At 40.9% G+C, this 12,514-nt stretch overlaps 1 protein-coding gene across 2 annotated transcripts in view; it reads left to right on the top strand.

Moving 5' to 3' along the window:
• WTIP (WT1 interacting protein) overlaps window positions 1-11,945 on the top strand; it is a 63,897-nt gene extending 51,952 nt beyond the window's left edge. The window contains exons 3-7 of one of the 2 annotated variants that reach the window (XM_015873987.2): window positions 620-682; window positions 2,944-3,074; window positions 4,109-4,160; window positions 6,008-6,076; window positions 7,814-11,945. In XM_015873987.2, coding sequence (XP_015729473.1) covers window positions 674-682; window positions 2,944-3,074; window positions 4,109-4,160; window positions 6,008-6,076; window positions 7,814-7,966 — 414 coding nt within the window. In that variant the 5' untranslated portion in view covers window positions 620-673 and the 3' untranslated portion in view covers window positions 7,967-11,945. The remainder of the gene's footprint in view (window positions 1-619; window positions 683-2,943; window positions 3,075-4,108; window positions 4,161-6,007; window positions 6,077-7,813) is intronic. The other variant, XM_015873986.2, reaches the window with a different exon arrangement.
• Window positions 11,946-12,514: the final 569 nt, after the last annotated feature.

Here is a 12,514-nt window from a genome sequence, read left to right as displayed (position 1 = left end):
CCCACCTGTTTCCAGTAACCCGTGAGTTCGCAACCTTAGGAAATAGTCTATCCAGATGGTTACTGAGATACAGTGCAGCCAAGAAGCATCCCGAGCATCAAGGCCCTTTTTCTACCTCAGTTAGAAGAAGACAAAAGCAAGCTCTTTGATACAAAACCTGCTACTTGAAAGCAGGGAGGTGAACTCATCTGTTTCATCCAGACTTGCACACCAGTCTGACTGCACAGTTCAGAACAGTACCTTGCAGAAATAGCCACCTCTGTATGTGCTCCTTAACACTCCATTCTCTTTTGCACAAGTTTCAGATTGCATAAGCTATATTCCTTAGTGTGGAGCTGTGACAGCTGCCACACTTGACTTTTCAGGCCCATCACAGTGTCTGCCAAGACCCTTTTCTTCATAATCACTTTGCTGCATAACAGTAATGATTTTACCTCCAACCTCTTGATCGGAAATAACATGTAATCCCCTCACACCAGTAAAAAGGAAAACATATGGCAGCTGATCTACTGTATAGTTTGCTGTCGTACAGAACAAGATGAAAAACAGTTCGATGTTTATGTATTTCTGTTGATAAAATAGTGGCTAAATAACCCTGTTCTTTCTGTTATTTCACTAGTACTCAGGTTTCCAGCAAACAGCAGACAAGTGCTTTGTTTGTGGACACCTCATAATGGAAATGGTAAGTGACCTAAACTCCTAACTTTGGTATATATTTTTTGATGTATTTCGGATAGTGGTCTTTTAGACACCGTGCTTATTCCCTAATCAGAATATCATTGTCTCCACTATTGTAAAGGTAATTTTTCAAATTGAGGCAGAATTGTAACCTACCTAAAGTATATTCATGCTTTATTGCTCTCAAGTACATGAAGTTGGGCTTCTCTTATGCCTGAGATCATGGGATGCTATTTTTCCTCCACATGCCAGTTAAAAAAGAAATAATAATAAAAAAAATCGGATTTTAATACTAAGGGCAGAATACAGGCCACAGCTTTGTATGAGCATAGTAAAGGAAAACAAGTTGTGCTCTGTAAGACAAGAGCTTTTTCAGTGGGGTTGAGGTTTGGGCTAGAAGAGAGGAACGCTAGCAGTAGTCTTGAGGTTTGTTGCCAGCTCCGTGACTTGCTTCTTGCTTTATTTACCTTCTGCCACTTGCTCTATGTCTGTTAAAATCTGTTGTTTGCTACTGTGATTTGCAGGGAGACAGTGTTCAGTTACTTTTATAAGAAAATGAAGAGCTGTGGTTTGGGCCAGATACTGCTGGCATCCTCCTCCGGGTGAAAGCAGGATAAATTTCATCTGTTCTTTCTAAGCAGAAATTCCCAAGTAAAATGGTTTGCACACTGAAGAAGAGCAGATCACATGTATGGCAGTGTTTTCCTCTTGCTTTAAAATGTATACGATCATTTATTTATGCACATAATAGAAGTAGCAATTACACTGCAAGCACAGAGGTGCAGTAGGAGCTGGAACAGAGACTTCACTAATGAGAATTCTGGCACATATCCTGGCACCACTGGTTGGACAAGGATATTGTTCGTTTTAGCCCAAGAGCAAATTTCTAGAGTTGTGTCATGCTGGGAGGGGGAGGGGTATCACAACTTGCATGCTTTGAACTGGCCTTTAATTGCAGGATGCCAGGCAGGAGTCTGTAATATCTCACTGGTGGAGCTCAGTGGCTGGAAGCTTGGCAGGTCTGCCTTTCTCCCATCAGCAAGTATACTCCAAAAAGAGGAACCTGCTTTGGGAGCTCCAGGAATTAAGCAGTCTTATTTGGCTAATTGCTTTGTGTTCCTCCTTAGGAGTGCACAGACAGCAAACACGTCTGCACAGTCACATTACTGGTGTGCAACTGAGGAACAGTGCTGCAGCCTCACAGGCTTGAGTGCAGCCTGAAGCTGTTCAAGGGCTGAAAGTGCAGCTGTTCTGTGCAAAAGGTGGCCACACAACCACACCAGGCTAATAGTGCTTGTTATGTAGCTGTCTGGATAGCAGAGCATGCCTAAAGATAAGTTGCATCTGGGTAGGAACAAACCAAAATGTCTGATACCAGTCGCTGTGCAGAGAGCTATGCTCCATGTCTTAGTTCCTGTTGATCTTTTCCTGTAGAAACAGCTGCAGGGCCACATCAGCTTTGTCAGTGGAGAGTCTCCCTGTACGGTCCATTAGTTGGTGGTTACACCTGAAATGTGTACAATTGGTGCTATAACCTCTTGAGAGTTGCCTGAAGATGGAACCTTGTCTAACCCTTCCCAGCACCCAGTCCATGAACTTGATGTGCTATCTATGATGGCCCTGTGCCATGCCACCTTCACTGAGTGGGAGGGATTCTATAACAGTATTGAGAAGACTGCATAATAAAGGCTTTCTATGAAGCCTTTAAAATCACAGAATCACAAGGGTTAGAAGGGGCCTCAAGAGGTCACAGAGTCCAACGCTCCTGCTAAAGGAGCTCCTACAATAGGCAGTAGGGATGGCATGGCAGAAGCCTGGGCAGTTTTGATTACCCACTGATACAGATTTTAGCCAAAACTGATGGGCCCCTATAACTGAGTGATAACTGGTCAGCAAGTGTGGTGAAACAGGAGTGTTAGCAAAGGGAAACCCATTTATTTGTCTGTTTTACTGTTTTACTTTGTAGGTCTCCAAAGCTGTGTTTAATTTCTGTTGGGCAGTATTGGCTGTACCAGAGCTAATGCTAGTGGGACTGACTTAACCTGATTTTCACAGATCTCTGTCATTACTGGGAGCCTGATTGAAATCCACAGAAATCAGGAACTTAGTTGTTTTAAAAAGTCCCTTGATGACAGAGCTCCAGATTGGTAATTTCATCCCAAAGCATGTGCTTCTCACTGTCCTTTTACAAGTCAGACACAGCAGCATACAAGGAAGGATTTCATGTAATTGTGCAACCATTTACTTTACTCTTTGCCTTTTAAGATCTTACAGGCCCTTGGAAAGTCATACCACCCTGGCTGCTTCCGCTGCGTGGTATGTAACGAGTGTTTGGATGGAGTCCCCTTCACTGTAGATGTGGAGAACAATATTTACTGTGTCAAAGACTACCATACGTAAGTAAACAAGTCCACTGCAGGCTTAGAAGGTTTATACTGGTTAAGTTACTGATATAGCTGTGAGCCTTGCAGTAGATTAAGACTTATTCCTATTTGTTCAGCTGTCCCTTAGTGCTCTTCTTGCCTGCTGCATATGTAAGGTGTTTTAAAGTTATCCTAAAACTCACTCAGTGGGTCCTCTGAGAAATTAAAGGGCTAAGCGAGGTTGAAAATGAGGTTGTGTCAGAAGATGTATTTTTCCAGTGGCTGCTTCTCTACTTCTTTCAGGACTTCTATCACTAATTAGACATGGATAATTCTGCAAATTGTGGTAGGTTCTGCTAGTGTCCAGATGCTAGTGGTGCATGGTACTTGGGAATACTAAGTTATGTCAAGTTAGATGGGAGAGAAGACACAGAATTAGCAGCCAGTGTTAGAATGATCTTTCCTTCGCCTGATGAAGTTGTGTTGTTTAAGTGATTGCTTTTGGACTCTTTTCTACTCCTGCTCAAAGGCAATGTATATGCTCTCTGCTGCAGCCAACCAGTAACTGAGCTCATGGAGCAAGAAGAAATCACTTGAAATTCAGTTGTATTAGTCTGACTGTATTGTAAGGATGGAGTGATGTTGGCCCAGTGACTACTATAAAATGCAGCTATGGGGAAAACCAGTTTGGTTTACATAGATCCTAACTGAGATCAGTACCTCTCTCATCTAGCATGTGAGCTGGTGACAGGCCCCAGGTCTGGAGCTACTTTGCAGAATTTGAATGGTCTTATGAATAAAGAAAGGTGACAAAAAGGGCATATATAGGAAGAGGGCTGGATTAATAATACTTAGAGGTCAAGAAGGCCTAAGCAATAAAGCTGGGGTAGATGTGCCTTTCTAAGTCTCTGTTTCCCTGAATATTGTAAAAAAAAACAAAGCATAGAGATGCCTTCAAAGCCAGGTTCACATTTTGCTTAAAGAAGGCATAGTTAGAAGAGTTCTCCTGGTTCTACTTTTTGAAGAAACTTTAAATGTGATTTGAACAATTTCTTCTTACCTTGTAGGGTTTTTGCACCAAAATGCGCTTCCTGTAACCAGCCGATTCTACCAGCACAGGTACATGTTAATGTGCACGGACTCTTTACAGAAAACAGCTGTTGGCATAAGAACACTTTCCAAGAACTTTTCCTCCTCCTAGAATGTATGTCAGACATTAAATTAAATACAGTTCAGCAGTAATGTCACTCCCAAGCATTCCCAGCAGTTGTAATAGTCACAGTGCTTATGTAGCATATTACTTTGTATCATTAGGGTGCTTTCCAGGTCTTAATTACGCTGTTATAAATCTTTTTTAATTGAAAGCTTTAACTGGGGCTCCAAAAACAATCCAAGAAGTAAAGCCCTGTTTATTTTCAGAATTTCCCATTAGCTCAAGTAGCAATTTTCCTTGTCCGCTATGTTTGCATTTTTGATGTGCATCTGTTATGATGCGCAAGCTTGAAAAGACAGCTGAAGGGTTACCCTGACCCTCAAGAGGCCACACAGCCAGTTGTCCTGGAAGGCCACTGTAATAAAGTGGTTAAAGGGTGGAAAAGGAGGTAGAAGAGTTGCCTAAAAGGAAAGCCAGATGAATGACTGCTGCTTGCAACCTCAGGCCATTATGATGGTATAGTTAGCACAGTAAGACTCTGGAAAAGATGATCCCTTTCTGCCTGCCCACAGTGATGTCCCATTAAGCTCCAGCAGCTGCAGGACCCTCTGAGTTCCCACTGCTTGTGTCACTGGCCAGCCTGCTCACAAGGCCCTCAGCACCTTGTTTGTCCTCTCATCAGGTGCATACTGCCAGAGCATGCCTCCTTGTAGCTGCTGTGCCCTAGTAAAGCCTGTGACTGGAGCCTCTCAGCATGCCCACCTTTACCATTCCACATCATTGTACATTTGTCATTATTATTTCTGCTTAATGGCCAGGTCTCACAGCATTAAAAACCTTATGAAAGCTGAGCCAGAACCTAATGCCCTGCTGATGGTGGTATAAGGACTGAAGTTTCCATAGAGCTTTTCTAGTTTCACGTCTTACAAAATGATTAAGAAATTAATAATAATTAAAAGAAGGTAAAAATGCAGCCATACTGCTGACTCATTTGATGGTTAGCAAGATAGACTCCACGTTCTTTCCCACAGAGGTTTCATAGGTTAGTTCAAGTCTAGCAGTGCAGGTGCTAACCTGCCCATGGCTTCTCTCAGACATAGTCTACGTCATATCTGATGCTCTAACCACACCTGGAACTGGAAACAATGCGGGTCAGCAAATTTAATGAGCTCTGTCTTCAGAGGCATGGAAGTGGCTCAGGGAAAGGCTGTGAGGTTACAGGAAGGGTTACAGCAGGGCCTGGGTTGCTGCCAGGTATTATACAACTCCACTGCATCCACTGTCACACTGAGGCTTTGGCCTGTGTGCATAATTACCTGCTGGACAGGAATGTAAATGACCACAGGGTACATACAGTGCCACGTGCATGTGCAGAATAGCTATGCACCAGCTAGTTTAAAGGGAATGAATTGTGGAAAAGTCAGGTCAGGATGTCTACTAGGAATAGTGCCCCAGTCATTATGCCATAGTGTTTGACTTACAATCTGTCCAAATTCTGGGTGCCCCTGGAAAATGATTTTACTTCAAGAGAAAACTGTCTTTTGAGCATGAAATTTCAGCTACGCTTCCCAAATTACATTTATGACCTATTTCAGACACCCACAGGGCTGCTAAACAGGAAAGCTGGTACTGCAGTGCAGTGCATGGAGGGGCAAGACCCTCATTAGTTACAGAGCTCTGTTCTACAAAAGGAAAAGAGATAGATCTCCCACACAGAAGCACCTTTCCAAAGCTATAGGTTGGGCACTGAAAGAAGATTGAGAAAACACCCCTCAAAAAACCCACTCTTACCTTTTCTGTGCTTTTCTAACAGGGATCTGAAGAAACCATCCGAGTAGTGTCAATGGACAAAGACTACCACGTGGAGTGCTATCACTGTGAGGTGAGTGTCATGGAGGAGCTGGGCAGACACTGGACAAGGCTTTGCTTATACCAAACATCCTCTCAGTGGGTGCATGACTTGCAACCTGGGGAGCATTTGCTGACTCCTGCATGCCTGGGCAGGTAGGGCTCTGCACCGTGGTTGTTCCTGAAGGGAGTCAGAGGAATGAGTGCTAGCTGGGCTGCAAGTGGCACTGCTATTTTCACTAGAACCAAATAAGGTTTGTTTTTGTTTGTTTGTTTGTTTGTTTCCCCTCCAGTTTAATTTAACAGGCTGAGTTTCATTTTGGTGGAATTTTCTCTGTACCTGTAGATGGGGAGAGAACATAGAGGAAATTCTGGTTCTCTTTTTCCTTTTTGGATGCAGTTTATGTGGCTGTGATCTTAGGAGGTTTGAATACACTTGCTTATGTAGGGAAAGACCTTTACCCTGTGCTGGAAAGCTCTTCCAGGGGCTCTGTGTGTTTCCATGCTGAATGAACAATTGTTTACTACATAAGAGAGGAGGGGATCAGTGATATTGCTTTTGTGCAGAACATTTAAACATTTATTGGAGCATATGAAGTTCTGGGACTAGCGGTCCTGCTTCACAGAGAGGAGAGTTCAGTTGAGCCTTCTCTGTACATCCCAGGAATATGAAGGAGACAAACTCTTTAATTTGAGATCAACCTTTCATGCTAATTCTGGCTAAAAAATGATGTTAAGGGAGGTTTCTAATTAAGGGAGAAGGACAGCAAAATTCTGGACATCCTGAAATGTATGTGAACCTACATCTGAGTAGCCTATGCACTTAGCCTGCTCCTTGCAACAGAGGTAGCTGGTACTCAAGATAAATTGGCATAGGACATTTCAGCATGTGGAGAGCTGTATTTCCCTCCCTTCTTCCCTCAACTATTGCTTTGTGCAGGCTTCACTTAGGATGACAGCTCCCTCCCCTTCTTTCTCAGCCTATTGACATTATATTAGAATGTCCCAATGGGGGTTTATTTTCTGTTCTGTTTCATTATTCATTTCCCCATTCTCTTTCCAGTTTGAGGCAAATTAAGCTGCTTCCACATCTGCTGAGAATGGCAGAGTACATTTATGTACAGTAATCAGGGGGTTAGCCATGTGTTAGCAGGGGTAGGTTACTGCCTAATAGCCTCAAATTAGGCTCTCAAACTGTACACAACGGGTCACTGCTGTCTCCAGATATGCCAGTTCAGTCAGTGCCAGTATTCTGAGGTATTCACACAGACACTTTGCAAATGTCCAGTTTCTATGAAATGTCATTTAAGTTGCCATCCACCATCTGTTCATCATGCAAAGTCAGTAGTCAAGCTTGGAAACATTTCTAGTGTCCTGTGTCATCTCTTCCTGGTGTGACAGCTTAACAGCTCCAGTGAAACCTCAGTAGATTCTTATTCTAAAACTGAAATCCACTGAAGAACTGGACTTTCTTCTTGCAGAAAAAGGAATACAGTTTTAGAGAGTTTTTGTCCAATTTGCTTCAATACTGATAAGATGAAGAGGAGTGGGGAAAAATTGTTAGAATTGGGCTAGTACTAATATAGATAGCCCTAGTTTTTTTTACTGATGTCATTTTATGTACAGTAGACAGACCCTGAGTTACCTGCTTTAAACTCTTCACCTTGCTGCCTTTTGTGGCATGAGAGAGAGCACTCAGTGTTAGTCAGCGTTGATAAAAGATGACCTACCTGAATCACTCATGAAACTGGGACGTATATTTTTCTTCTAGGATTGTGGCTTGCAGCTCAATGATGAGGAAGGCCATCGTTGTTACCCATTAGAGGGCCACTTGCTCTGTCACGGCTGTCACATCAGGCGCCTTAATATTAAATTGCCATCGCATCCACCGCCGAGCTATCCAATGCACGTCACAGAACTCTGAAAGACATTTCCATTGCCACAAATTAAAAGTGACTTTCCTGTTCCTTTAAAGATGATATTCCAGTAATAACCATCTAAACCAGCTATTTATTTTTTAAATCAGAGGTAAGGGGTTCTTTCTAATCTTGTATATATGTGTTCTTTTATTTAGACATTTTCACTGAGACACCGTCTACTTGAACAAATAGTGCGCCATTAAGTCATAACTGCAAGTGCAAGCATCTTTAAAAACAGTGGTACAAAGGGCTGTTCTGCACTCCTGGCTTATCGGATTCGGTGGAGGTTTTGCCCAAGCAAGGAGTGCAGAATAAATTTCCAAAATGTAGCACCTTTATCATGTTGCAGCAGGAATGGTGAGATCAATGCCAGCAGTTCTGCTGGTATCCCTGAAATCTGGTCTTAGAGAATACAAGTATCACATTTTAAAAAAAAATTACATTCCCAGAATTAGCGAATGGGAAGCAAATGAGTGTTTTTAGCAGTGACAGTTTTCAGCATGGGTTAGAAAGTGGCATTCTGTGAAGATGCATCAGGACAACCTACATGGTTCCAGAGTGATCAAAAACTAACTTGGTCAAGGGTCTCATAACAAACCACGTAACAGAAGAGTATATCCCAAAGAGCAGTACATGCAGGGTTGTAACAATTGAAGGAAGGTACTGAGCTCAGAAATTGCTTGTTGTGTAGCAGTGTAGCTTCAAAATGCATTCCTATGAAATTGATGATTTGGCACTTCGTTATCAATTCATCTTCAAATCTGTTTTGTTTTTTTAATAGAGTTAGCAGCCCCTTTCTATGCAAAGTCAAACTTGTCTTTATGCTGCTTGTTTTACCATTTGTTCATTTGTTACCAGCTGCTTTAAGATTATATGTTGAGATGTTAAAAAGGAGGGGCTGTGCTTTCTGTATAATTTTTCTTTTCAGCTTTGTGTTCTTTTCTAGATGTACATTTCAACAGATGATGGTGGTTATCTTCATTGGAAAAACAAAATACAGTTTAGCAGAAATAATAATTTAGAGTCAGACAATTGAAACACCGATATTTTATAACAAGTATTAGATGTACATAGAATGTACACACTTCCATGTTTTGCATAAGCTGTTACAGTAACCTCAGAGCTCTGGGGAAATATATGTCTTCCATATAGGAAGTTGGATGAATCTTTTTTTATGGTTTTTCTACCATGTGTTGATGATTTACATGCAAATCACACATCTGTATGTTTAAAAAATTCCTTGCATTCTCATGAGAATTTATACAGCCTTCCTGAATTTGTATTTTAAATAAATCCATCGTTGCTGTCTTTGTATCCAAAATTACAATAAAATAAAACTCTTCTGCTCCAGAGGAAGTGGAAATACCAGACCAGATTCTCGGCATGTGTAAACTGGGACACTTCAGTGCGAGTTCTCAGCATGTCCAGAATCTGAGTGGTCCATGCAGAAATGATCACGTTAAATTCGGCATGCAGACTGATGAAATGACTTATTTGGTAACACCATTGCAGTTCAGTTTCTTATGCTCCATTGATTTTTTGAAAGCCATTCGTAGTGCTCTTGAAAAAAGTACAAAGGGCATCCAATGGACACTAATTCCTAAGTGGAATAATTAACTCTCTTAACAGAATTTTTTGACAGTCTGGAATTTCCTTGGGGAAGTGGGGCAGAGCAAAGGAGGCAGGAAAAATTCTTGTGAAGTATTTGTTTTTTTCTGTTAGTAAGGAACAAAAGCTTTGTTTTCTGAACTTCTGCCAAACTTCCTCTGGCCTAGATGAACCTGTTCTACCCAATGCTCTTTAGCAAGTCAGATACTCCTTTAAAAAGTAATTTACTAATTAATATACAAGTTAGTGTGAGTGCCATGTATTGCAGGAATTACTGTATAACTCATGCCCTGTTTCGGCAGTGTGAGCTAGGAAGCCCCCTTTGCAGAAGAGTAGATATTGGCTGCATGCACACGGGCCTTTACAAGCATTACCTCTGTGCCCACAGTCACCAAACAAGCCTCAGAGAGAAGCAGAAATACCAGTGCCTCTTGCCCAAACAGCAAATTCTACTAGAAAAAGAAAAAAACTGTCTTCAGTTGGGTTAAATAACCAGGCGAATTCCATTAGGGTTACTAGGAACAATAGGAAATGGAAGGTAGAGCTTCAGGATAAACTTTTAGCCTGAGCTGCAATGTAATACTTTTCCATTTAAGGAAGCTGCTTTGGCCCACATCTATCTTTGAGGTATTCCTAATTGCTTGTCTTGACAATTACATATTAAAGAATTCAAATTAAGGAAACAATCATTAAAATACACAGAGGATATTTGGGTCTGTTCCTCCGAGCAAGTCATCCCATAGCAGTACATGCTGTACACTGATGCAAAACCTTACAAACCACTGCGGCCAGAGGTGGAGGTGACTCTGGCATTTAGCCCGGCCTTCAGCCAGTACCTTCCTCAGCACTTCCACCTCCAGCCAGCAGCAGGGTTAAGTTTCCTGCTCAACGTTACTTTCCAAAGGTCAGAAGATTATCCAACATGAACCTGTGATACCTTTTTCTTCTTGTTGTTTTTTGAAAATGATCATGCTATAGAACAGAATAATATTTAATTTCACGTGTTAATTTGTCTTGCTTGTAGTTCTGCTCAGTTCCAACATGTTAAGCATTCTCACAGTGCTATACTGAAAGTACAGTTTCAGTACAGAATAAGAAATTTGTTTAAGACCAGAAAGCAGCAGTTGTTCCAGCATTTCCTACAGACAGGTGTGTTTTGGGTTTGGATAATGAAGTTTGCTTTTCCAGCATTTAATTTAAAAACTGGCGGTTGAGTGAAATTTGCCAGTTTTCAATCAAAGAACAGAAGAAAAAAATAGAAGCTAATCTGAAGTAACGATGTCTGCACGCTGTAGTGCTAGCGACAGCTTCTGCACATTTCACCTCCTGTCTGGGGAATTATGTAAGTGAGAAAACTTCATTTAATTATTTTCTTAAGGAGTATATGCTTAAATTAAAGCAGTTCAACACAGATGTAAACTTTCCGGAGCTCATTTTATGACGTGGTTGTTCATAAGAGGCCTTTTTACATTCTGTGTTGTCAGAATATTTCCATGAAGTTAAAACAATACCAACTTGTTCTCATTTGCATCAGGAATGCACCTTACTGCTTTGGTAAGGAGGCCTTACCAGGTCCCTGCAGCACAGAGCTGTTCTAGGAGATTCAGTGTCCCTCATGCGCTGGAGGAAACGTTCCAAAGAAAGGACCAAAATAGTAACTGAAAAAGAAAACAAAAGAATGCACTCAGATAATTGAGCTTTCAGAAGGAGTTTGTTTGGGTTTCTTTCTGTTTCTTTTCACTTGTGTGCACATGTGTGTGTATGTATATTTTGTAAGGTGGAGCTTCAAAAGGAAAACATGGTTAGAGGAGCTCTTTAAGATGAGAAATTCCAGAGTAGTTAAGTAAACCAAAGCTCTAAAGGAGACAAAAGCTGCTTTCTTGTGTTTCAAGGAAAGTTTAAAAGTTTGTCATTCATCCTGTAACTAATGCCGTAACTAGAGTGTATAATTTGACTTAAATTAAGTTTTCATTTGAGAAATATTTTCATTTTCTTTAAAAGAATATAGTTTTCTTCCAAGAACTTGGACCAACATTGATTTTTATTTTGTAGGAAATATATAAATTCCCTGTTTGTATATCATGTAACTAGTTTACATGCTGAAAATATACATTAGTTTAACTATTTTTGTATATATCCTTGTAAAACTTTCAAATGTGCTTCTGTCTTTTAGTCTTTAGAGTTACTTGTGGTTTTGTGTTTCAGTGTTTGATTCCCTTGATTGTTAAAGAAAAATAATTGGGAAATGTAGATTTATTTATCTAAAGAAGAAGCTACTTGCTATCTCCCTAAGTTATTTAATATTAAAGTCAGACGTTTCATTTAACCTTAGATGCTATAATCTGCTTTTTTCAATAAAGATGTTTTCTAGTTATCTTTGATTTTGCAGTTCATTGCATAAGTAATACACATTCCTTAATCTAGGTGGGCTCTGACACCATTTTCAGGAGACCCTCGTACTGCCTAAAGAAATGCCTAACTGATATTAATTTATAGCAGCTGCATGCATGAAAGATTTTGGTCCTGCAGTGCAAGTGTTACTAATTAAGGTCTAAAACATGCCCACAGCTAATACTTTGCAGCTGCACTTAGAAAAGAATGTAGCCACTCTGGCAATTTTTAATTAAGCTTTAACCAGTCTGGATAGCTCACATGCAGGCCAGTCAGCGTGGAGGAACACTTCCTTTTCAAGGCTTTCATGAGATCTCAGAGCATTCCAGAAGAGCCGTACAATCCTGGGCTCTGAACCTGCATAGGTCTTAAGTACCAAGACCCTGGTTTTGGAAAGTTACTCAGTTCTTTTGCAAAGTCTTAGTAACAAAGAATCCACGGCCAAAGCTCTGACTGGATCAGAAAGATGCGCTTTTTTGCATATCAATCTATGCATTTTACCTTTCTGAAGCTCCATCTCCAGCTTCTCAGCACAGATGGGCACGTTTACCCCA

The sequence above is a fragment of the Coturnix japonica genome, chromosome 11 (assembly GCF_001577835.2).
Source record: "Coturnix japonica isolate 7356 chromosome 11, Coturnix japonica 2.1, whole genome shotgun sequence".
NCBI classification, from domain to species: Eukaryota; Metazoa; Chordata; class Aves; order Galliformes; family Phasianidae; genus Coturnix; species Coturnix japonica.
This window is presented reverse-complemented; position numbering and strand designations above follow the sequence as displayed.